Here is a 24,805-nt window from a genome sequence, read left to right as displayed (position 1 = left end):
CAGCTGGTAGAACTCCAACCTAACGACCCAGACAGACATCATCCCTCCGTACCTGGTCCAGCTGGTAGAACTCCAACCTAACGACTCCAGACAGACATCATCCCTCCGTACCTGGTCCAGCTGGTAGAACTCCAACCTAACGACCCAGACAGACATCATCCCTCCGTACCTGGTCCAGCTGGTAGAACTCCAACCTAACGACTCCAGACAGACATCATCCCTCCGTACCTGGTCCAGCTGGTAGAACTCCAGTCTCTCCTCCTGACTGCAGCTCCGCCCCACAGGGGACACGTTCAACATCCCATTACGGAACTCTATAAAGGTCCCCCTGAGGAGAGAGAGAGAGATGGGGGAGGGAGAGAGAGAGAGAGAGAGAGTGGGGGAGAGAGAGAGAGAGAGAGAAATGGGGAGAGAGAGAGAGATGGGGGAGAGATGGTGGGGAGAGAGAGAGAGAGAGAGAGAGAGATGGGGGGAGAGAGAGAGAGAGAGAGAAATGGGGAGAGAGAGAGATGGGGGAGAGATGGTGGGGAGAGAGAGAGAGAGAGAGATGGGGAGAGAGAGAGAGAGAGAGAGAGATGGGAGAGAGAGAGAAATGGGGAGAGAGAGAGAGATGGGAGAGAGAGAGAGAAATGGGGAGAGAGAGAGAGAGAGAGAGAGAGAGAGAAATGGGGGAGAGAGAGAGAGAGAGAGATGGGGGAGAGAGAGAGAAATGGGGGGAGAGAGAGAGAGAAATGGGGGAGAGAGAGAGAAAATGGGGAGAGAGAGAGAGAGAAATGGGGAGAGAGAGAGAGAGAAATGGGGGAGAGAGAGAGAGAAATGGGGGAGAGAGAGAGCGAGAAATGGGGGGGAGAGAGAGAGAGAGAGAGAGAGAGAGCGAAGATGGGGTGAGAGAGCGAGATGGGGAGAGAGAGCGAGATGGGGAGAGAGAGAGAAATGGGGAGAGAGAGAGAGGAGAGAGAGAGAAATGGGGAGAGAGAGAGGGAGAGAGAGAGAGGGAAATGGGGAGAGAGAGAGAAATGGGAGAGAGAGAAATGGGGGAGAGAGAAATGGGGGAGAGAGAAATGGGGGGAAGGAGAGAGAGAGAGAAATGGGGGAGAGAGAGAGAGAGAGAGAGAGAAATGGGGAGAGAGAGAGAGAGAAATGGGGAGAGAGAGAGAGAGAGAAATGGGGGAGAGAGAGAGAGAGAGAGAAATGGGGGAGAGAGAGAGAGAGAGAGAAATGGGGGAGAGAGAGAGAGAGAGAGAGAAATGGGGAGTGGTGTGAGAGAGATGGGGTGAGTGTGTAGAGAGAGAGAGAGAGATGGGGTGAGTGTGAGAGAGAGATGGGGTGAGTGTGAGAGAGCGAGATGGGGTGAGAGAGCGAGATGGGGTGAGAGAGCGAGATGGGGTGAGAGAGAGAGAGATGGGGAGAGAGAGAGAGAGATGGGGAGAGAGAGAGAGAGATGGGGTGTGTGTGAGAGAGAGAGATGGGGTGAGTGTGTGAGAGAGAGATGGGGTGAGAGAGCGAGAGAGAGAGATGGGGAGAGAGAGTGAGAGATGGGGTGTGTGTGAGAGAGAGAGAGAGAGAGAGAGAGATGGGGTGAGTGTGTGAGAGATGGGGGGAGAGAGAGAGAGAGTTTACCTCTTCCTGGGTAGTGTAATCTTGGACAGGTAGTTGAGACAGAAGTTGATGAAGTCTTGAAGAAGATCCTCCCCCATGTACGCCTGGATACTCTGAAACAACCAATCACAGCCCTGGATACTCTGAAACAACCAATCACAGCCCTGGATACTCCGAAACAACCAATCACAGCCCTGGATACTCCGAAACAACCAATCACAGCCCTGGATACTCTGAAACAACCAATCACAGCCCTGGATACTTCTGAAACAACCAATCACAGCCCTGGATACTCTGGAAACAACCAATCACAGCCCTGGATACTCTGAAACAACCAATCACAGCCCTGGATACTCTGAAACAACCAATCACAGCCCTGGATACTCTGAAACAACCAATCACAGCCCTGGATACTCTGAAACAACCAATCACAGCCCTGGATACTCTGAAACAACCAATCACAGCCCTGGATACTCTGAAACAACCAATCACAGCCCTGGATACTCTGAAACAACCAATGACTACAACGTGTCCATCTTGGTGAATAAACCACATGGGAGCATCAAAGGTTAAAGGTCAGAGTCTTACCTGTACTGCTACCAGCTGTCCATTCTGATAGGCCACCAATCCGTTCTCAGCAAACAGATAGTCCACCTTCTCTACCACTACCACACACAAACACATACATTAGTACACTGTGTGTGTGTGTGTGTGTGTGTGTGTGTGTGTGTGTGTGTGTGTGTGTGTATGCGTGTGTGTGTGTGTGTGTGCGTCACGACCTTTACAGAGAACAGCTGAGAAGGTCAGAGCAGCTAAATACAACCTGACGGATCAGTTGACACACACACACACACTACACACACACTACACACACTACACACACACACACACACACTACACACACTACACACACTGATCTTGATTCCATAGTGAGATGTTATTCGTTGATCAGCAGAATATATATTATATTAATTTATATTAATGATAAACTGGTTAGTTTGGGTCCTGACGGCTGAAACAGCATTCCAGTCGTGTGTTCAGGGTCTTTGACTTCTTCCACATTTTGTTGTGTTACAGCCTCATTCTAAAAATGGTGATGTTCGATCGGGTTCAAGTCCGGGCTCTGGCTGGGCCACTCAAGGACATTCAGAGGCTTGTCCCGAAGCCGCTCCTGCGTTGTCTTGGCTGTGTGTTTAGGGTCGTTGTCCTGTTGGAAGGTGAACCTTCGCCCCCAGTCTGAGGTCCTGAGCAGGTTTTCATCAAGGATCTCTCTGTACTTCACTCCGTTCATCTTTCCCTCGATCCTGACTAGTCTCCCAGTCCCTGCCGCTGAAAAACCTCCCCACAGCATGATGCTGCCACCACCATGCTTCACCGTAGGGATGATGCCAGGTTTCCTCCAGACGTGACACTTGGCATTCAGACCAAAGAGTTCAATCTTGATCTCATCAGACCAGAGAATCTCGTTTCTCATGGTCTGAGAGTCTTTAGATGCCTTTTGGCAAACTCCAAGCGGGCTGTCATGTGCCTTTTACTGAGGAGTGGCTTCCGTCTGGCCACGCTACCATAAAGGCCTGATTGGTGGAGTGAACTGGCTAGTTTAACAGCATTCCAGCCGTGTTTACAGTATATCAGACAACATACTAGGGATTGGGATTGGGATTGGGATAGGGTTTGGGATAGGGATTGGGATAGGGTTTGGGATAGGGATAGGGTTTGGGATAGGGATAGGGTTTGGGATAGGGATTGGGATAGGGTTTGGGATAGGGTTTGGGATAGGGTTTGGGATTGGGATTGGGTTTGGGATTGGGATTGGGATAGGGTTTGGGATAGGGATAGGGATTGGGATAGGGATTGGGATAGGGATTGGGATAGGGATTGGGATAGGGATAGGGTTTGGGATAGGGTTTGGGATAGGGTTTGGGATAGGGTTTGGGATAGGGTTTGGGATAGGGATTGGGATAGGGATTGGGATAGGGATAGGGTTTGGGATAGGGATAGGGTTTGGGATAGGGATAGGGTTTGGGATAGGGTTTGGGATAGGGATAGGGTTTGGGATAGGGTTTGGGATAGGGATTGGGATAGGGTTTGGGATAGGGTTTGGGATAGGGATTGGGATAGGGATAGGGTTAGGGTTTGGGATAGGGTTTGGGATAGGGTTTGGGATAGGGTTTGGGATAGGGTTTGGGTTAGGGATTGGGTTAGGGATTGGGATAGGGTTTGGGATAGGGTTTGGGATAGGGTTAGGGATAGGGTTTGGGATAGGGTTTGGGATAGGGATTGGACCTTGGACTGTTCCAGTACTGCATTATTCTTTTTGCTGGTTCTCCAATGGAATAAATCCTATTTTTATAACACAAGGCTGGAAAAACCATGTGCTTATTTATCTATATGCCAACAGCACACAACATTGCATAATACAGTTGAAGTCGGAAGTTTATATACACCTTAGACAAATACATTTAGACTCAGTTTTTCACAATTCCTGACATTTAATCCTAGTAAAACAATCTTTTTTCTGAGGTCTTCGATGATTTCTTTTGATTTTCCTATGAAGTCAAGCAAAGAGGCACTGAGTTTGAAGGTAGACCTTGAAATACATCCACAGGTACACCTCCAATTGACTCAAATGATGTCAATTAGCCTATCAGAAGCTTCTAAAACCATGACATAATTTTCTGGAATTTTCCAAGCTGTTTAAAGGCACCAGTCAACTTAGTGTATGTAAACTTCTGACCCACTGGAATTGTGATACAGTGAATTATAAGTGAAATAATCTGTCTGTAAACAATTGTTAGAAAAATAACTTGTGTCGTGCACAAAGTAGATGTCCCAACCGACTTGCCAAAACTATAGTTTGTTAACAAGAAATTTGTGTTGTGGTGGAAAAACTCGTTTTAATGACTCCAACCTGAGGCTTAATGATTCGGATTAAAATACGTCTTTATCAAACTAATGTTTTTGTATATTTTCAGTGTGGAACCTGTCTGTGTTTAGGGGGGTTATAACCTGGACTAAGCCCTTCTAACGCCACTAGTAGTTCACAAAGTAGGGTTTTCACTAGGTACCGCGGCCACAAAGTCGTAAAGCCTGTTTCTACAATGCATCTTCTTAAAATACGATTTTAACCCTAACCTTAACCCTAACCTTAACCACACTGCTAACCTTATGCCTAACCCTTAAGTAAGACCAAAAAGCAAAGTTTAGTCCATTTTGAATTTGTGAAAAACTGTTGTCATTTGGCAAGGAATGTAGCTTGTGTATCCCATCAGATCTGTAATTATAGGCTTTTATTCCTGTATTTATAGCCTTTTATTCCTGTATTTATAGCCTTTTATTTCTGTTTTTATAGGCTTTTATTTATTTCTGTATTTATAGGCTTTTATTTCTGTTTTTATAGGCTTTTATTCCTGTAATTATAGGCTTTTATTTCTGTAATTATAGGCTTTTATTTCTGTTTTTATAGGCTTTTATTTCTGTTTTTATAGGCTTTTATTCCTGTAATTATAGGCTTTTATTTCTGTTTTTATAGGCTTTTATTCCTGTTTTTATAGGCTTTTATTTCTGTTTTTATAGGCTTTTATTTCTGTTTTTATAGCCTTTTATTTCTGTTTTTATAGGCTTTTATTCCTGTAATTATAGGCTTTTATTTCTATACTCAGCACGCGTGTGTAGAGGGACCGGTCGGAACGCAATTGAGTGAGACACGGGGGGGGAAGGGAATTTAGGGAGCAGAACTGTGTCCTACATCTCTACAATATACCACAGGAATGAGGAAAAACATTATTGGTTACTGTTCTATGCATGTTGGTAACCAGTTTATAATTGCAACAGACACACAGACACTCACCATCGTCTCCCATCCTCCCTCCCTCCCCCCCCTCCTCCCAGAAACTCACCATCGTCTCCCCCCCTCCCCCTCCCCTCCCTCCCTCCTCCCAGAAACTCACCATCGTCCCCCTCCCTCCCCTCCCCCTCCCTCCCTCCCTCCCTCCCTCCTCCCAGAAACTCACCATCGTCGTCCCCCCCTCCCTCCCTCCCCTCCCTCCCTCCCAGAAACTCCACCATCGTTCCCTCCCCTCCCCTCCCTCCCTCCTCCCAGAAACTCACCATCGTCGTCGTCCCCCTCCCTCCCTCCCCTCCCTCCCTCCCAGAAACTCACCATCGTCCCCCCTCCCTCCCCTCCCTCCCTCCTCCCAGAAACTCACCATCGTCTCCCAGTTGTTCTTTGATCTTGATATAGTCCGACCCCCCCACCACGCCGACTCTAACACGCCGCCGCAGACGCTGCAGGAAGTCCTCCATCCCGGGAGTCACCCTCTGAAACACGCCAGCACACGTTAGTACACGCCAGTACACGTTAGTACACGCCAGTACATGTTAATACACGCCAGTACACGTTAGTACACGCCAGTACATGTTAATACACGCCAGTACACGGTGCTACAACAACCAGTCAGTCAATCACACAGTCCTGCCTCTACAACGGATACAGTAGATATCATTCTAACATGGCTAAACCATAGCTCTCTCTCTCTCTACTGTCTGGAGTGTGAACTAACATAGCTAAACCATAGCTCTCTCTCTCTCTCTCTCTCTACTGTCTGGAGTGTGAACTAACATGGCTAAACCACAGCACTCTCTCTCTCTCTACTGTCTGGAGTGTGAACTAACATAGCTAAACCATAGCTCTCTCTCTCTCTCTCTCTCTCTCTCTCTCTCTCTCTCTCTACTGTCTGGAGTGTGAACTAACATGGCTAAACCACAGCACTCTCTCTCTCTCTCTACTGTCTGGAGTGTGAACTAACATAGCTAAACCATAGCTCTCTCTCTCTCTCTCTACTGTCTGGAGTGTGAACTAACATAGCTAAACCACAGCACTCTCTCTCTCTCTACTGTCTGGAGTGTGAACTAACATAGCTAAACCATAGCTCTCTCTCTCTCTCTCTCTACTGTCTGGAGTGTGAACTAACATAGCTAAACCACAGCACTCTCTCTCTCTCTCTCTCTCTCTACTGTCTGGAGTGTGAACTAACATGGCTAAACCACAGCACTCTCTCTCTCTCTCTACTGTCTGGAGTGTGAACTAACATGGCTAAACCACAGCACTCTCTCTCTCTCTCTCTCTCTACTGTCTGGAGTGTGAACTAACATGGCTAAACCACAGCACTCTCTCTCTCTCTACTGTCTGGAGTGTGAACTAACATAGCTAAACCACAGCTCACTCTCTCTCTCTCTACTGTCTGGAGTGTGAACTAACATGGCTAAACCACAGCACTCTCTCTCTCTCTCTCTACTGTCTGGAGTGTGAACTAACATAGCTAAACCACAGCACTCTCTCTCTCTCTACTGTCTGGAGTGTGAACTAACATAGCTAAACCACAGCTCTCTCTCTCTACTGTCTGGAGTGTGAACTAACATAGCTAAACCACAGCACTCTCTCTCTCTCTCTCTCTCTCTCTCTCTCCTGTCTGGAGTGTGAACTAACACAGCTAAACCATAGCACTCTCTCTCTCTCTCTCTCTACTGTCTGGAGTGTGAACTAACATAGCTCTCTCTCTCTCTCTACTGTCTGGAGTGTGAACTAACATAGCTAAACCACAGCACTCTCTCTCTCTCTCTCTCTCTCTCTACTGTCTGGAGTGTGAACTAACATGGCTAAACCACAGCACTCTCTCTCTCTCTCTCTCACTCTCTCTCTCTCTACTGTCTGGAGTGTGAACTAACATGGCTAAACCACAGCACTCTCTCTCTCTCTCTCTCTCTCTCTCACTGTCTGGAGTGTGAACTAACATGGCTAAACCACAGCTCTCTCTCTCTCTCTCTCTCTCTACTGTCTGGAGTGTGAACTAACATGGCTAAACCACAGCACTCTCTCTCTCTCTCTACTGTCTGGAGTGTGAACTAACATAGCTAAACCATAGCACTCTCTCTCTCTACTGTCTGGAGTGTGAACTAACATAGCTAAACCACAGCTCTCTCTCTCTACTGTCTGGAGTGTGAACTAACATGGCTAAACCATAGCTCTCTCTCTCTCTACTGTCTGGAGTGTGAACTAACATAGCTAAACCATAGCTCTCTCTCTCTCTCTCTCTACTGTCTGGAGTGTGAACTAACATAGCTAAACCATAGCTCTCTCTCTCTACTCTACTGTCTGGAGTGTGAACTAACATAGCTAAACCACAGCACTCTCTCTCTCTACTGTCTGGAGTGTGAACTAACATAGCTAAACCACAGCTCTCTCTCTCTCTACTGTCTGGAGTGTGAACTAACATAGCTCTCTCTCTCTCTCTCTCTCTCTACTGTCTGGAGTGTGAACTAACATAGCTAAACCACAGCACTCTCTCTCTCTACTGTCTGGAGTGTGAACTAACATAGCTCTCTCTCTCTCTCTACTGTCTGGAGTGTGAACTAACATAGCTAAACCGTTAGCAGTACCGTCTACCGACCTGTCGAGCGGCAGTCAGCGTCCCGTCCACGTCGAAGAGACACAGCGTCGTGGTGTCGACAGCTTCACCCATCTTTTGTCCGTAGTAAATGCGTTGGTAAATGAGGCCAGTCGGTGTTGGAGGTTTCGTTAGATCCAGCCGATGTGGAAGGCGGAAGAGAATAGTGGACGGACTGCAACGTCATCTGTGCTCTGTGTATACGGAAGTAAGTGCAGTCCCTTTGTCCAATCACAGCGCACTGTGGGCGTGGCTTTGTAACGTTCGGAACGTAACATTATATTATTATATTATATAATTATATATATTATATACTGGGACGCCCAATATTTGGTGGTCAGCCTCACCATTAAATACTGAATTATTAACCAGCAGAGAATTTAATAGTTTATTTGTCACCAGAGTCCAGCTGAATTGAGCTGTTTACCAGTTTCATAAAGGTTTTGCACCAATTAGTATTTTATTTAAACCAGATACTAATGGGGATCCATAATACATACAAATACAGCCCTCAGAGAGGAGGGTCCATGAGGTTATGGACCAGAACAGGGTCAGGAGGAGGGTCCATGATGAGGATATGGACCAGAACAGGGTCAGGAGGAGGGTCCATGATGAGGATATGGACCAGAACAGGGTCAGGAGGAGGGTCCATGATGAGGATATGGACCAGAACAGGGTCAGGAGGAGGGTCCATGATGAGGATATGGACCAGAACAGGGTCAGGAGGAGGGTCCATGATGAGGATATGGACCAGAACAGGGTCAGGAGGAGGGTACATGATGAGGATATGGACCAGAACAGGGTCATGGGAGGGTCCATGATGAGGTTATGGACCAGAACAGGGTCAGGAGGAGGGTCCATGATGAGGATATGGACCAGAACAGGGTCAGGAGGAGGGTACATAATGAGGATATGGACCAGAACAGGGTCAGGGGAGGAGGGTCCATGATGAGGTTATGGACCAGAACAGGGTCAGGGAGGAGGGTCCATGATGAGGTTATGGACCAGAACAGGGTCAGGAGGAGGGTCCATGATGAGGATATGGACCAGAACAGGGTCAGGAGGAGGGTCCATGATGAGGATATGGACCAGAACAGGGTCAGGAGGAGGGTCCATGATGAGGTTATGGACCAGAACAGGGTCAGGGGAGGGTCCATGATGAGGATATGGACCAGAACAGGGTCAGGAGGAGGGTCCATGATGAGGTTATGGACCAGAACAGGGTCAGGGGAGGGTACATGATGAGGATATGGACCAGAACAGGGTCAGGGATTATATATATAGTGTTATCATCACTATAACAGTCTCTACTAGCAGGGAATTTAAGGACAGAAACTATTAAAACGCAGACAGTAAAAATAGACTTTTAATGTGTTGATTTAGGTCAAACAACGTTGATGAGTGTGTAGGAGGAGAGGTGTACAGTCACTAGTGGTGTGTGTGTGTGTGTGTGTGTCCTCACTGAGGAGGATAAGGGCCAGTGGGCGGTGGGGGAGGAGGGGGAGGTGAGAGAAGGGGAGGTTGTGGTAGGGGTGAGAGGGGAGGAGACCAGGGGAAGGACATGTGGGGGAGGAGGGGGAGGGTAGAGAGGGAAGGACTGGGGCTGGTAGGGGGAGGGTAGGGGTAGTGGGGCTGGTGTGGGTAGAATGGAGCCCCTTCGTGTCGGGGTGGGGGACCCCAGTTGTCACGGCGGGGTGGACGACTCTGTTGCAAAGGCCTCTGGGACATCTGCGGTCTGGTGACGGAATCTCTGTCTGGAAGAGAAAGACAATGAGGGCACACACACACACACACACACAGAGACACACACACACACAGAGACACACACACAGAGACACACACACACACACACACACACAGAGACACACACACACACACACACAGAGACACACACACACACACAGAGACACACACACACACACACACACACACACAGAGACACACACACACACAGAGACACACACACACAGAGACACACACACACACACACAGAGACACACACACACACACAGAGACACACACACACACACACACACAGAGACACACACACACACACAGAGACACACACACACACACACACACACACACACACACACACACACAGAGAGAGGGGTTAAAGCTCAAATTATATACAGCCAACAACCACCACAGTATTTAAAAAATGTAATTAAATGTATTCCCTCTACTGTAAATCGCTCTGGATAGGAGCGTCTGCTAAATGACTGAAATGTCATGTAAAATGTACTGATTCTTCATCACTGTGCTCTCTCCTCCTCCTCATCTGCTCTATTTTACATTCCTCAAAATCCATGCTTGCTTTTCTCCTCGGATATTTGTTCAGAACATTAAAAAAATAAATGTATTTATTGCACAAAATGCTCACCTTAAATCCGTCTACGATAGGGTCTAATCCGTCACGTATAGGGTCTAATCCGCTACGATAGGGTCTAATCCGTCTACGATAGGGTCTAATCCAGCTACGATAGGGTCTAATCCAGCTACGATAGGGTCTAATCCAGCTACGATAGGGTCTAATCCAGGTCTAATCCATCTACGATAGGGTCTAATCCATAGGGTCTAATCCGTCTACGATAGGGTCTAATCCATAGGGTCTAATCCGTCTACGATAGGGTCTAATCCATCTACGATAGGGTCTAATCCATCTACGATAGGGTCTAATCCATAGGGTCTAATCCATAGGGTCTAATCCGTCTACGATAGGGTCTAATCCATAGGGTCTGATCCATCTACGATAGGGTCTAATCCAGCTACGATAGGGTCTAATCCCTCTACGATAGGGTCTAATCCAGCTACGATAGGGTCTAATCCGTCTACGATAGGGTCTAATCCGTCTACGATAGGGTCTAATCCGTCTACGATAGGGTCTAATCCGTCTACGAAAGGGTCTAATCCGTCTACGATAGGGTCTAATCCAGCTACGATAGGGTCTAATCCAGCTACGATAGGGTCTAATCCAGCTCCGATAGGGTCTAATCCGTCTACGATAGGGTCTAATCCATAGGGTCTAATCCATCTACGATAGGGTCTAATCCAGCTACGATAGGGTCTAATCCAGCTACGATAGGGTCTAATCCATAGGGTCTAATCAGTCTACGATAGGGTCTAATCCGTCTACGATAGGGTCTAATCCGTCTACGATAGGGTCTAATCCGTCTACGATAGGGTCTAATCCGTCTACGATAGGGTCTAATCCGTCTACGATAGGGTCTAATCCGTCTACGATAGGGTCTAATCCGTCTACGATAGGGTCTAATCCGTCTACGATAGGGTCTAATCCGTCTACGATAGGGTCTAATCCATAGGGTCTAATCCGTCTACGATAGGGTCTAATCCGTCTACGATAGGGTCTAATCCGTCTACGATAGGGTCTAATCCGTCTACGATAGGGTCTAATCCGTCTACGATAGGGTCTAATCCGTCTACGATAGGGTCTAATCCAGCTACGATAGGGTCTAATCCAGCTACGATAGGGTCTAATCCAGCTACGATAGGGTCTAATCCAGGTCTAATCCATCTACGATAGGGTCTAATCCATAGGGTCTAATCCGTCTACGATAGGGTCTAATCCATAGGGTCTAATCCGTCTACGATAGGGTCTAATCCATCTACGATAGGGTCTAATCCATCTACGATAGGGTCTAATCCATCTACGATAGGGTCTAATCCATAGGGTCTAATCCATAGGTCTACGATAGGGTCTAATCCATAGGGTCTGATCCATCTACGATAGGGTCTAATCCAGCTACGATAGGGTCTAATCCCTCTACGATAGGGTCTAATCCAGCTACGATAGGGTCTAATCCGTCTACGATAGGGTCTAATCCGTCTACGATAGGGTCTAATCCGTCTACGATAGGGTCTAATCCGTCACGATAGGGTCTAATCCGTCTACGAAAGGGTCTAATCCGTCTACGATAGGGTCTAATCCAGCTACGATAGGGTCTAATCCAGCTACGATAGGGTCTAATCCAGCTCCGATAGGGTCTAATCCGTCTACGATAGGGTCTAATCCATAGGGTCTAATCCATCTACGATAGGGTCTAATCCAGCTACGATAGGGTCTAATCCAGCTACGATAGGGTCTAATCCATAGGGTCTAATCAGTCTACGATAGGGTCTAATCCGTCTACGATAGGGTCTAATCCGTCTACGATAGGGTCTAATCCGTCTACGATAGGGTCTAATCCGTCTACGATAGGGTCTAATCCGGCTCAAGATAGGGTCTAATCCGTCTAAGATAGGGTCTAATCCATAGGGTCTAATCCGTCTACGATAGGGTCTAATCCGTCTACGATAGGGTCATAATCCGTCTACGATAGGGTCTAATCCGTCTACGATAGGGTCTAATCAAGCTACGATAGGGTCTAATCCAGCTACGATAGGGTCTAATCCAGCTACGATAGGGTCTAATCCAGCTACGATAGGGTCTAATCCAGCTACGATAGGGTCTAATCCAGCTACGATAGGGTCTAATCCAGCTACGATAGGGTCTAATCCAGCTACGATAGGGTCTAATCCAGCTACGATAGGGTCTAATCCATAGGGTCTAATCCATCTACGATAGGGTCTAATCCAGCTACGATAGGGTCTAATCCATCTACGATAGGGTCTAATCCATAGGGTCTAATCCAGCTACGATAGGGTCTAATCCAGCTACGATAGGGTCTAATCCAGCTACGATAGGGTCTAATCCAGCTACGATAGGGTCTAATCCAACTACGATAGGGTCTAATCCGTCTACGATAGGGTCTAATCCGTCTACGATAGGGTCTAATCCGTCTACGATAGGGTCTAATCCATCTACGATAGGGTCTAATCCATCTACGATAGGGTCTAATCCATCTACGATAGGGTCTAATCCATAGGGTCTAATCCGCTCACGATAGGGTCTAATCCATCTACGATAGGGTCTAATCCATCTACGATAGGGTCTAATCCATGGGTCCAACCGTCTACGATAGGGTCTAATCCATAGGGTCTAATCCAGCTACGATAGGGTCTAATCCAGCTACGATAGGGTCTAATCCAGCTACGATAGGGTCTAATCCAGCTACGATAGGGTCTAATCCAGCTACGATAGGGTCTAATCCAGCTACGATAGGGTCTAATCCAGCTACGATAGGGTCTAATCCATAGGGTCTAATCCATCTACGATAGGGTCTAATCCATCTACGATAGGGTCTAATCCATCTACGATAGGGTCTAATCCATAGGGTCTAATCCGTCTACGATAGGGTCTAATCCATAGGGTAAAATCCAGCTACGATAGGGTCTAATCCATCTACGATAGGGTCTAATCCATAGGGTCTAATCCGTCTACGATAGGGTCTAATCCGTCTACGATAGGGTCTAATCCAGCTACGATAGGGTCTAATCCAGCTACGATAGGGTCTAATCCAGCTACGATAGGGTCTAATCCGTCTACGATAGGGTCTAATCCGTCTACGATAGGGTCTAATCCGTCTACGATAGGGTCTAATCCAGCTACGATAGGGTCTAATCCAGCTACGATAGGGTCTAATCCAGCTACGATAGGGTCTAATCCATCTACGATAGGGTCTAATCCGTCTACGATAGGGTCTAATCCATAGGGTCTAATCCGTCTACGATAGGGTCTAATCCATCTACGATAGTTGAGTGGACCAGAACCAGTGTGTGTTGAGTGGACCAGAACCAGTGTTGAGTGGACCAGAACCAGTGGTGAGTGGACCAGAACCAGTCTGTGTTGAGTGTCTGACCTGGTTGAGGATCAGCTCTCTGTCCTCTTTCTCTCTCACTCTTCTGGACATTCCCCTTCTTCCTCCTTTTCATCTTCTGTTCTGCCTCATCATCACTGAAGTCCAACGCCTGGAGACAGGAGAGACGAGAGGAGACAGGACAGAGAAGAGACGAGAGAGGACAGGACAGAGGAGAGAGGAGTTCAGTGAATTCTACCAGATAAAGACCAGTCTCTTCCTCAATAGGGCATTATGGGTAATCAGACAGGGCCTGTGATCCTCCCCTCTACTATTTAGAAGGCATTATGGGTAATCAGACAGGACCTGTGATCCTCCCCCTCTACTATTTAGAAGGCATTATGGGTAATCAGACAGGACCTGTGATCCTCCCCTCTACTATTTAGAAGGCATTATGGGTAATCAGACAGGGCCTGTGATCCTCCCTCTCTACTATTTAGAAGGCATTATGGGTAATCAGACAGGGCCTGTGATCCTCCCCTCTCTACTATTTAGAAGGCATTATGGGTAATCAGACAGGGCCTGTGATCCTCCCCTCTACTATTTAGAAGGCATTATGGGTAATCAGACAGGGCCTGTGATCCTCCCCTCTACTATTTAGAAGGCATTATGGGTAATCAGACAGGGCCTGTGATCCTCCCCTCTACTATTTAGAAGGCATTATGGGTAATCAGACAGGGCCTGTGATCCTCCCCTCTACTATTTAGAAGGCATTATGGGTAATCAGACAGGGCCTGTGATCCTCCTCTCTACTATTTAGAAGGCATTATGGGTAATCAGACAGGGCCTGTGATCCTCCCCTCTCTACTATTTAGAAGGCATTATGGGTAATCAGACAGGGCCTGTGATCCTCCCCTCTACTATTTAGAAGGCATTATGGGTAATCAGACAGGACCTGTGATCCTCCCCTCTACTATTTAGAAGGCATTATGGGTAATCAGACAGGGCCTGTGATCCTCATCTCTACTATTTAGAAGGCATTATGGGTAATCAGACAGGGCCTGTGATCCTCCACTCTACTATTTAGAAGGCATTATGGGTAATCAGACAGGGCCTGTGATCCTCCCCTCTACTATTTAGAAGGCATTATGGGTAATCAGACAGGGCCTGTGATCCTCCCCTCTCTACTATTTAGAAGGCATTATGGGTAATCAGACAGGAACTGTGATCCTCCCCTCTACTATTTAGAAGGCATTATGGGTAATCAGACAGGACCTGTGATCCTCCCCTCTACTATTTAGAAGGCATTATGGGTAATCAGACAGGGCCTGTGATCCTCCCCTCTACTATTTAGAAGGCATTATGGGTAATCAGACAGGGCCTGTGATCCTCCCCTCTACTATTTAGAAGGCATTATGGGTAATCAGACAGGGCCTGTGATCCTCCCCTCTACTATTTAGAAGGCATTATGGGTAATCAGACAGGGCCTGTGATCCTCCCCTCTACTATTTAGAAGGCATTATGGGTAATCAGACAGGGCCTGTGATCCTCCCCTCTACTATTTAGAAGGCATTATGGGTAATCAGACAGGGCCTGTGATCCTCCCCTCTACTATTTAGAAGGCATTATGGGTAATCAGACAGGGCCTGTGATCCTCCTCTCTCTACTATTTAGAAGGCATTATGGGTAATCAGACAGGGCCTGTGATCCTCCTCTCTCTACTATTTAGAAGGCATTATGGGTAATCAGACAGGGCCTGTGATCCTGTCTACTATTTAGAAGGCATTATGGGTAATCAGACAGGGCCTGTGATCCTCCCCTCTACGATTTAGAAGGCATTATGGGTAATCAGACAGGGCCTGTGATCCTCCCCTCTACTATTTAGAAGGCATTATGGGTAATCAGACAGGGCCTGTGATCCTCCCCTCTACTATTTAGAAGGCATTATGGGTAATCAGACAGGGCCTGTGATCCTCCCCTCTCTACTATTTAGAAGGCATTATGGGTAATCAGACAGGGCCTGTGATCCTCCCCTCTACTATTTAGAAGGCATTATGGGTAATCAGACAGGGCCTGTGATCCTCCCCTCTCTACTATTTAGAAGGCATTATGGGTAATCAGACAGGGCCTGTGATCCTCCCCTCTCTACTATTTAGAAGGCATTATGGGTAATCAGACAGGACCTGTGATCCTCCCCTCTCTACTATTTAGAAGGCATTATGGGTAATCAGACAGGGCCTGTGATCCTCCCCTCTACTATTTAGAAGGCATTATGGGTAATCAGACAGGGCCTGTGATCCTCCCCTCTCTACTATTTAGAAGGCATTATGGGTAATCAGACAGGGCCTGTGATCCTCCCCTCTACTATTTAGAAGGCATTATGGGTAATCAGACAGGGCCTGTGATCCTCCCCTCTACTATTTAGAAGGCATTATGGGTAATCAGACAGGGCCTGTGATCCTCCCCTCTATTTAAAAGGCATTATGGGTAATCAGACAGGGCCTGTGATCCTGTCTACTATTTAGAAGGCATTATGGGTAATCAGACAGGGCCTGTGATCCTGTCTACTATTTAGAAGGCATTATGGGTAATCAGACAGGGCCTGTGATCCTCCCCTCTACTATTTAGAAGGCATTATGGGTAATCAGACAGGGCCTGTGATCCTCCCCTCTACTATTTAGAAGGCATTATGGGTAATCAGACAGGGCCTGTGATCCTGTCTACTATTTAGAAGGCATTATGGGTAATCAGACAGGGCCTGTGATCCTCCCCTCTACTATTTAGAAGGCATTATGGGTAATCAGACAGGGCCTGTGATCCTCCCCTCTACTATTTAGAAGGCATTATGGGTAATCAGACAGGGCCTGTGATCCTCCCCTCTACTATTTAGAAGGCATTATGGGTAATCAGACAGGGCCTGTGATCCTCCCCTCTCTACTATTCAGAAGGCATTATGGGTAATCAGACAGGGCCTGTGATCCTCCCCTCTACTATTTAGAAGGCATTATGGGTAATCAGACAGGGCCTGTGATCCTCCCCTCTACTATTTAGAAGGCATTATGGGTAATCAGACAGGGCCTGTGATCCTGTCTACTATTTACAAGGCATTATGGGTAATCAGACAGGGCCTGTGATCCTCCCCTCTACTATTTAGAAGGCATTATGGGTAATCAGACAGGGCCTGTGATCCTGTCTACTATTTAGAAGGCATTATGGGTAATCAGACAGGGCCTGTGATCCTCCCCCTCTACTATTTAGAAGGCATTATGGGTAATCAGACAGGGCCTGTGATCCTCCCCTCTACTATTTAGAAGGCATTATGGGTAATCAGACAGGGCCTGTGATCCTCTCTACTATTTAGAAGGCATTATGGGTAATCACCTCTGGTGGAGGCTCCTGGTCATTCTTCCAGGATGCGTCGGAGCCTTTCAACCTAAACACACACACACACACACACACACACACAGAGCTTCAATTATACATGTTGTAGCTTGTCAGTGAGGATGTACAGGGTGTAGTCAGGGTGTAGTCAGTGTGGATGTACAGGGTGTAGTCCGGGTGTAGTCAGGGTGTAGTCAGTGTGGATGTACAGGGTGTAGTCCGGGTGTAGTCAGTGTGGACTGACCGTCGTAGCTGCTCAGTGAGGATGTACAGGGTGTAGTCAGGGTGTAGTCAGGGTGTAGTCAGTGAGGAGGTACAGGGTGTAGTCAGTGAGGATGTACAGGGTGTAGTCAGGGTGTAGTCAGTGAGGAGGTACAGGGTGTAGTCAGTGTGTAGTCAGTGTGGATGTACAGGGTGTAGTCAGGGTGTAGTCAGTGTGGACTGACCGCCGTAGCTGCTCAGTGAGGATGTACAGGGTGTAGTCGGTGAGCGACGGGGCGTAGAACATGGAGTCCTTCAGCTTCACTCCTCTCTCAGTGATGTCGCTCTCCGAGTTAAACCTCAACACATAGAAGGGACTGGAGACCGGCCCAAACACCTCAAACACCTGGAGGAGGAGAGATTAAACCCTCACAACACATAGAAGGGACTGGAGACCGACCCAAACACCTCAAACACCTGGAGGAGGAGAGATTAAACCCTCACAACACATAGAAGGGACTGGAGACCGACCCAAACACCTGGAGGAGGAGAGAGATTAAACCTCACAACACATAGAAGGGACTGGAGACCGGCCCAAACACCTCAAACACCTGGAGGAGGAGGAGAGATTAAACCCTCACAACACATAGAAGGGACTGGAGACCGACCCAAACACCTGGAGGAGGAGAGATTAAACCCTCACAACACATAGAAGGGACTGGAGACCGGCCCAAACACCTCAAACACCTGGAGGAGGAGAGATTAAACCCTCACAACACATAGAAGGGACTGGAGACCGGCCCAAACACCTGGAGGAGAGAGATTAAACCCTCACAACACATAGAAGGGACTGGAGACCGGCCCAAACACCTGGAGGAGGAGGGATTAAACCTCACAACACATAGAAGGGACTGGAGACCGACCCAAACACCTCAAACACCTGGAGGAGGAGGAGAGATTAAACCTCACAACACATAGAAGGGACTGGAGACCGACCCAAACACCTGGAGGAGGAGAGAGATTAAACCCTCACAACACATAGAAGGGACTGGAGACCGGCCCAAACACCTGGAGGAGGAGAGATTAAACCCTCACAACACATAGAAGGGACTGGAGACCGACCCAAACACCTGGAGGAGGAGAGATTAAACCCTCACAACACATAGAAGGGACTGGAGACCGGCCCAAACACCTGGAGGAGGAGAGAGATTAAACCCTCACAACACATAGAAGGGACTGGAGACCGACCCAAACACCTGGAGGAGGAGAGATTAAACCTCACAACACATAGAAGGGACTGGAGACCACCCAAACACCTGGAGGAGGAGAGATTAAACCCTCACAACACATAGAAGGGACTGGAGACCGACCCAAACACCTGGAGGAGGAGAGATTAAACCCTCACAACACATAGAAGGGACTGGAGACCGGCCCAAACACCTGGAGGAGGAGAGAGATTAAACCCTCACAACACATAGAAGGGACTGGAGACCGGCCCAAACACCTGGAGGAGGAGAGATTAAACCCTCACAACACATAGAAGGGACTGGAGACCGGCCCAAACACCTGGAGGAGGAGAGATTAAACCCTCACAACACATAGAAGGGACTGGAGACCGACCCAAACACCTGGAGGAGGAGAGAGATTAAACCCTCACAACACATAGAAGGGACTGGAGACCGGCCCAAACACCTCAAACACCTGGAGGAGGAGAGAGATTAAACCCTCACAACACATAGAAGGGACTGGAGACCGGCCCAAACACCTGGAGGAGGAGAGATTAAACCTCACAACACATAGAAGGGACTGGAGACCGACCCAAACACCTGGAGGAGGAGGAGGAGAGATTAAACCCTCACAACACATAGAAGGGACTGGAGACCGGCCCAAACACCTGGAGGAGGAGAGATTAAACCCTCACAACACATAGAAGGGACTGGAGACCGACCCAAACACCTGGAGGAGGAGAGATTAAACCCTCACAACACATAGAAGGGACTGGAGACCGACCCAAACACCTGGAGGAGGAGAGATTAAACCTCACAACACATAGAAGGGGCTGGAGACCGGCCCAAACACCTCAAACACCTGGAGGAGGAGAGATTAAACCCTCACAACACATAGAAGGGCCTGGAGACCGGCCCAAACACCTCAAACACCTGGAGGAGGAGAGATTAAACCCTCACAACACATAGAAGGGACTGGAGACCGACCCAAACACCTGGAGGAGGAGAGAGATTAAACCCTCACAACACATAGAAGGGACTGGAGACCGACCCAAACACCTGGAGGAGGAGAGATTAAACCCTCACAACACATAGAAGGGACTGGAGACCGGCCCAAACACCTCAAACACCTGGAGGAGGAGAGATTAAACCCTCACAACACATAGAAGGGACTGGAGACCGACCCAAACACCTGGAGGAGGAGAGATTAAACCCTCACAACACATAGAAGGGACTGAGACCGGCCCAAACACCTCAAACACCTGGAGGAGGAGAGATTAAACCTCACAACACATAGAAGGGTCTGGAGACCGACCCAAACACCTCAAACACCTGGAGGAGGAGAGATTAAACCCTCACAACACATAGAAGGGACTGGAGACCGACCCAAACACCTCAAACACCTGGAGGAGGAGAGATTAAACCCTCACAACACATAGAAGGGACTGGAGACCGGCCCAAACACCTCAAACACCTGGAGGAGGAGGAGAGATTAAACCTCACAACACATAGAAGGGACTGGAGACCGACCCAAACACCTGGAGGAGGAGAGATTAAACCCTCACAACACATAGAAGGGACTGGAGACCGACCCAAACACCTGGAGGAGGAGAGATTAAACCCTCACAACACATAGAAGGGACTGGAGACCGACCCAAACACCTGGAGGAGGAGAGATTAAACCTCACAACACATAGAAGGGACTGGAGACCGACCCAAACACCTGGAGGAGGAGAGATTAAACCCTCACAACACATAGAAGGGACTGGAGACCGACCCAAACACCTGGAGGAGGAGAGATTAAACCCTCACAACACATAGAAGGGACTGGAGACCGGCCCAAACACCTCAAACACCTGGAGGAGGAGAGATTAAACCCTCACAACACATAGAAGGGACTGGAGACCGGCCCAAACACCTGGAGGAGGAGAGATTAAACCTCACAACACATAGAAGGGACTGGAGACCGGCCCAAACACCTGGAGGAGGAGAGATTAAACCCTCACAACACATAGAAGGGACTGGAGACCGGCCCAAACACCTCAAACACCTGGAGGAGGAGGAGAGATTAAACCTCACAACACATAGAAGGGGCTGGAGACCGGCCCAAACACCTCAAACACCTGGAGGAGGAGAGATTAAACCCTCACAACACATAGAAGGGACTGGAGACCGACCCAAACACCTGGAGGAGGAGAGATTAAACCCTCACAACACATAGAAGGGACTGGAGACCGACCCAAACACCTCAAACACCTGGAGGAGGAGAGATTAAACCCTCACAACACATAGAAGGGACTGGAGACCGGCCCAAACACCTGGAGGAGGAGAGATTAAACCCTCACAACACATAGAAGGGACTGGAGACCGACCCAAACACCTGGAGGAGGAGAGAGATTAAACCCTCACAACACATAGAAGGGACTGGAGACCGACCCAAACACCTGGAGGAGGAGAGAGATTAAACCCTCACAACACATAGAAGGGACTGGAGACCGACCCAAACACCTGGAGGAGGAGAGATTAAACCCTCACAACACATAGAAGGGACTGGAGACCGACCCAAACACCTGGAGGAGGAGGGATTAAACCTCACAGAGATAGATAGAGAGGTTAAAGAACCTCCAGTACTGTGAAGACTCCTCCCCCAGACTCTAAGCCCCTCCTACCTTGCCCACGGCCAGCCTATCAGAGTTGAAGATGACGCTGTCGTCCTTCAGAGGGGGCGTGTCCTTAAATGACTGTATGATCACTGTTGAGGAAACACAACAGACACCAAGAGGGGGTCAGGGTGTAATGTGAAGGACAGGGTGTAATGTGAAGGACAGGGTGTAATGTGAAGGACAGGGTGTAATGTGAAGGACAGGGTGTAATGTGAAGGGCAGGGTGTAATGTGAAGGACAGGGTGTAATGTGAAGGACAGGGTGTGATGTGAAGGACAGGGTGTGATGTGAAGGACAGGGTGTAATGTGAAGGACAGGGTGTGATGTGAAGGACAGGGTGTGATGTGAAGGACAGGGTGTAATGTGAAGGACAGGGTGTAATGTGAAGGACAGGGGTGTAATGTGAAGGACAGGGTGTAATGTGAAGGACAGGGTGTAATGTGAAGGACAGGGTGTAATGTGAAGGACGGGGTGTAATGTGAAGGACAGGGTGTAATGTGAAACCCAGGGTGTAATGTGAAGGACAGGGTGTGATGTGAAGAGCAGGGTGTAATGTGAAGGACAGGGTGTAATGTGAAGGTCAGGGTGTAATGTGAAGGACAGGGTGTAATGTGAAGGACAGGGTGTAATGTGAAGGACAGGGTGTAATGTGAAGGACAGGGTGTAATGTGAAGGACAGGGTGTAATGTGAAGGACAGGGTGTAATGTGAAGGACAGGGTGTAATGTGAAGGACAGGGTGTAATGTGAAGGACAGGGTGTAATGTGAAGGGCAGGGTGTAATGTGAAGGACAGGGTGTAATGTGAAGGACAGGGTGTAATGTGAAGGACAGGGTGTAATGTGAAGGACAGGGTGTAATGTGAAGGGCAGGGTGTAATGTGAAGGACAGGGTGTAATGTGAAGGGCAGGGGTGTAATGTGAAGGACAGGGTGTAATGTGAAGGACAGGGTGTAATGTGAAGGACAGGGTGTAATGTGAAGGACAGGGTGTAATGTGAAGGACAGGGTGTAATGTGAAGGACAGGGTGTAATGTGAAGGACAGGGTGTAATGTGAAGGACAGGGTGTAATGTGAAGGACAGGGTGTGATGTGAAGGACAGGGTGTAATGTGAAGGGCAGGGTGTAATGTGAAGGACAGGGTGTAATGTGAAGGACAGGGTGTAATGTGAAGGACAGGGTGTAGGTCAGGGGACTGGTGGACCAGACTGGTGGACCAGATCCAGCCAATGATGTAGATCAACCCTGGATCACTGATTCTATGTATTGACCAATGAGAGGCTTTGAAGCCACCGGTCGGCCATGTTGGCTCTCCCCAGTAGGAGCTGGATTACTGATTCTATGTATTGGCCATTGAGAGGCTTTGAAGCCACCGGCTCGGCCATGTTGGCTCTCCCCAGTGGAGCTGGATTACTGATTCTATGTATTGACCATTGAGAGGCTTTGAAGCCACCGGTCGGCCATGTTGGCTCTCCCCAGTAGGAGATGGATTACTGATTCCATATATTGACCATGAGAGGCTTTGAAGCCACCGGTCGGCCATGTTGGCTCTCCCCAGTAGGAGCTGGATTACTGATTCTATGTATTGACCATTGAGAGGCTTTAAGCCACCGGTCGGCCATGTTGGCTCTCCCCAGTAGGAGCTGGATTACTGATTCTATGTATTGACCATTGAGAGGCTTTGAAGCCACCGGTCGGCCATGTTGGCTCTCCCCAGTAGGAGCTGGATTACTGATTCTATGTATTGGACAATGAGAGGCTTTGAAGCCACCGGTCGGCCATGTTGGCTTCCCCAGTAGGAGATGTCCCCATAGGAATGAATGGAATTCTACAGTATTTCTGTCCTTGAAACATTTAATTGAAACTGCATGTATTTAAGTACCTTGAATATATACTTAAGTACCTTGAATATATACCTTGAATATATACTTAGCTCACATAATATAATTTAAAAGTAAACATTAACGCTGTAATATGTTACAAATAACTCCAGTTTTTGTACCACTAATTGATTTTGACAAAACAAATCGGTCCCCCAAAAATCCAACCCAGCTATTGGATGGTACTGGTCCTAGGGGGGAGGGACTAACCCCAGCTATTGGATGGTACTGGTCCTAGGGGGGAGGGACTAACCCAGCTATTGGATGGTACTGGTCCTAGGGGGGAGGGACTAACCCAGCTATTGGATGGTACTGGTCCTAGGGGGAGGGACTAACCCAGCTATTGGATGGTACTGGTCCTAGGGGGGAGGGAGACTAACCCAGCTATTGGATGGTACTGGTCCTAGGGGGAGGGATAACCCAGCTATTGGATGGTACTGGTCCTAGGGGGGAGGGACTAACCCAGCTATTGGATGGTGACTGATCCTAGGGGGAGGGACTAACCCAGCTGCTGGATGATGCTGGTGACTGATCCTAGGGGGAGGGACTAACCCAGCTATTGGATGGTACTGGTCCTAGGGGGAGGGACTAACCCAGCTATTGGATGGTGACTGATCCTAGGGGGAGGGACTAACCCAGCTGCTGGATGATGCTGGTGACTGATCCTAGGGGGAGGGACTAACCCAGCTATTGGATGGTGACTGATCCTAGGGGGAGGGACTAACCCAGCTGTTGGATGATGCTGGTGACTGATCCTAGGGGGAGGGACTAACCCAGCTATTGGATGGTGACTGATCCTAGGGGGAGGGACTAACCCAGCTGCTGGATGATGCTGGTGACTGATCCTAGGGGGAGTATCTCCGCCTCCTCTGGTAGAACAACCGTCAACTCCTCGACAGCAGGCAACTCCTACACACACACACACACAAATTTAGAGAGAGGCCAGGGGTTAGAGAGAGGTCAGGGGTTAGAGAGAGGTCAGGGGTTAGAGAGAGGCCAGGGGTTAGAGAGAGGTCAGGGGTTAGAGAGAGGTCAGGGGTTAGAGAGAGGTCAGGGGTCAGAGAGAGGTCAGGGGTTAAAGGTCAGGGGTTAGAGAGAGGCCAGGGTTTAGAGAGGTCAGGGGTTAGAGAGTCAGGGGTACCTCAGGCAGGGTCTCGTCCAGGGTTTTGATGGAACAGGGTTTCCTCGTCCGACTGAAGCCTTCACTTCGTCATCATCCGTCATCTGCCTGACCTAACACAACAGCCAGAGTCACACCGGAGGAAGAGGAGTCTGAATCACTGTCTGAGGAGGAGAGCTGCTGCCGTCCGCTGGTCCCGGACACCGTCCTGTAACGTCAGCAGTACCTGGGAGATCCCGGGGTGGTCCTGGTGGTGGTCCTGAGAGGGTCCTGGTGGAGGTTCTGAGAGGGGTCCAGGGAGACGTCCAGGGGGGTCCTGGGAGGGGTCCTGGGGGTGGTCCTGAGAGGGTCCAGGGAGACGTCCAGGGGGGGGCGTGGAGGAGGTTAGTGTGTGGTTCCGTCTCCCAGCTCGGAGCTCGAGACAGAGTCGAGATTCTCCGTAACCTCCATCTCCTCTGCTCCTCCCGCTACTCTAAACGGCTGTCTGAGGTCACGGAGGTCAGCCCCCGAGGTTCTGTCTCAGCTGTGCATCCTGTCCTCCCGGTGCTCGGTGCTGGACCGTTGTTAAGTTCCAGTTTCCTCTCCGTGTGTCTCTGCT

At 48.7% G+C, this 24,805-nt stretch overlaps 2 protein-coding genes across 2 annotated transcripts; both read right to left on the bottom strand.

Annotated features, from left to right (window-relative positions):
- Window positions 1-121: 121 nt before the first annotated feature.
- LOC106596502 (phosphomannomutase 2) lies at window positions 122-8,272 on the bottom strand. Its single transcript, XM_045713845.1, has 6 exons — window positions 8,049-8,272; window positions 5,808-5,919; window positions 2,188-2,264; window positions 1,621-1,712; window positions 221-328; window positions 122-161 (listed from the first exon to the last, which is right to left on the bottom strand). Exons 1-6 carry the CDS (start codon window positions 8,118-8,120, stop codon window positions 137-139), a joined length of 486 nt encoding a protein of 161 aa, XP_045569801.1. The 5' UTR covers window positions 8,121-8,272; the 3' UTR covers window positions 122-136.
- Window positions 8,273-9,367: 1,095 nt separating this feature from the next.
- Window positions 9,368-24,305, bottom strand: LOC106593299 (H/ACA ribonucleoprotein complex non-core subunit NAF1). Its single transcript, XM_045713844.1, has 8 exons — window positions 24,229-24,305; window positions 23,903-23,996; window positions 21,219-21,301; window positions 17,569-17,729; window positions 17,123-17,174; window positions 13,805-13,913; window positions 9,595-9,799; window positions 9,368-9,380 (listed from the first exon to the last, which is right to left on the bottom strand). The coding sequence occupies exons 4-8, from the start codon at window positions 17,628-17,630 to the stop codon at window positions 9,368-9,370; spliced, it is 441 nt and encodes a 146-aa protein (XP_045569800.1). The 5' UTR covers window positions 17,631-17,729; window positions 21,219-21,301; window positions 23,903-23,996; window positions 24,229-24,305.
- Between the last annotated feature and the right edge of the window lie 500 nt (window positions 24,306-24,805).

The sequence above is a fragment of the Salmo salar genome, unplaced genomic scaffold, assembly GCF_905237065.1.
Source record: "Salmo salar unplaced genomic scaffold, Ssal_v3.1, whole genome shotgun sequence".
Lineage (NCBI taxonomy): Eukaryota > Metazoa > Chordata > Actinopteri > Salmoniformes > Salmonidae > Salmo > Salmo salar.
This window is presented reverse-complemented; position numbering and strand designations above follow the sequence as displayed.

What these genes read in the sequence shown, in the direction of transcription:
- LOC106596502 (XM_045713845.1), bottom strand. Translation starts at nt 8,120, where the DNA reads ATGGGTGAAGCTGTCGACACCACGACGCTGTGTCTCTTCGACGTGGAC. An exon ending in CGCTGACTGCCGCTCGACAG is followed by an intron (nt 5,920 to 8,048) that starts GTCGGTAGACGG and finishes GGCGTGTTTCAG; the next exon opens with AGGGTGACTCCCGGGATGGA. An exon ending in ATTACACTACCCAGGAAGAG is followed by an intron (nt 329 to 1,620) that starts GTAAACTCTCTC and finishes CTCTCTCCTCAG; the next exon opens with GGGGACCTTTATAGAGTTCC.
- LOC106593299 (XM_045713844.1), bottom strand. Translation starts at nt 17,630, where the DNA reads ATGTTCTACGCCCCGTCGCTCACCGACTACACCCTGTACATCCTCACT. An exon ending in CTCACTGAGCAGCTACGGCG is followed by an intron (nt 17,175 to 17,568) that starts GTCAGTCCACAC and finishes GTGTGTGTTTAG; the next exon opens with GTTGAAAGGCTCCGACGCAT. An exon ending in ACCAGGAGCCTCCACCAGAG is followed by an intron (nt 13,914 to 17,122) that starts GTGATTACCCAT and finishes TCCTGTCTCCAG; the next exon opens with GCGTTGGACTTCAGTGATGA.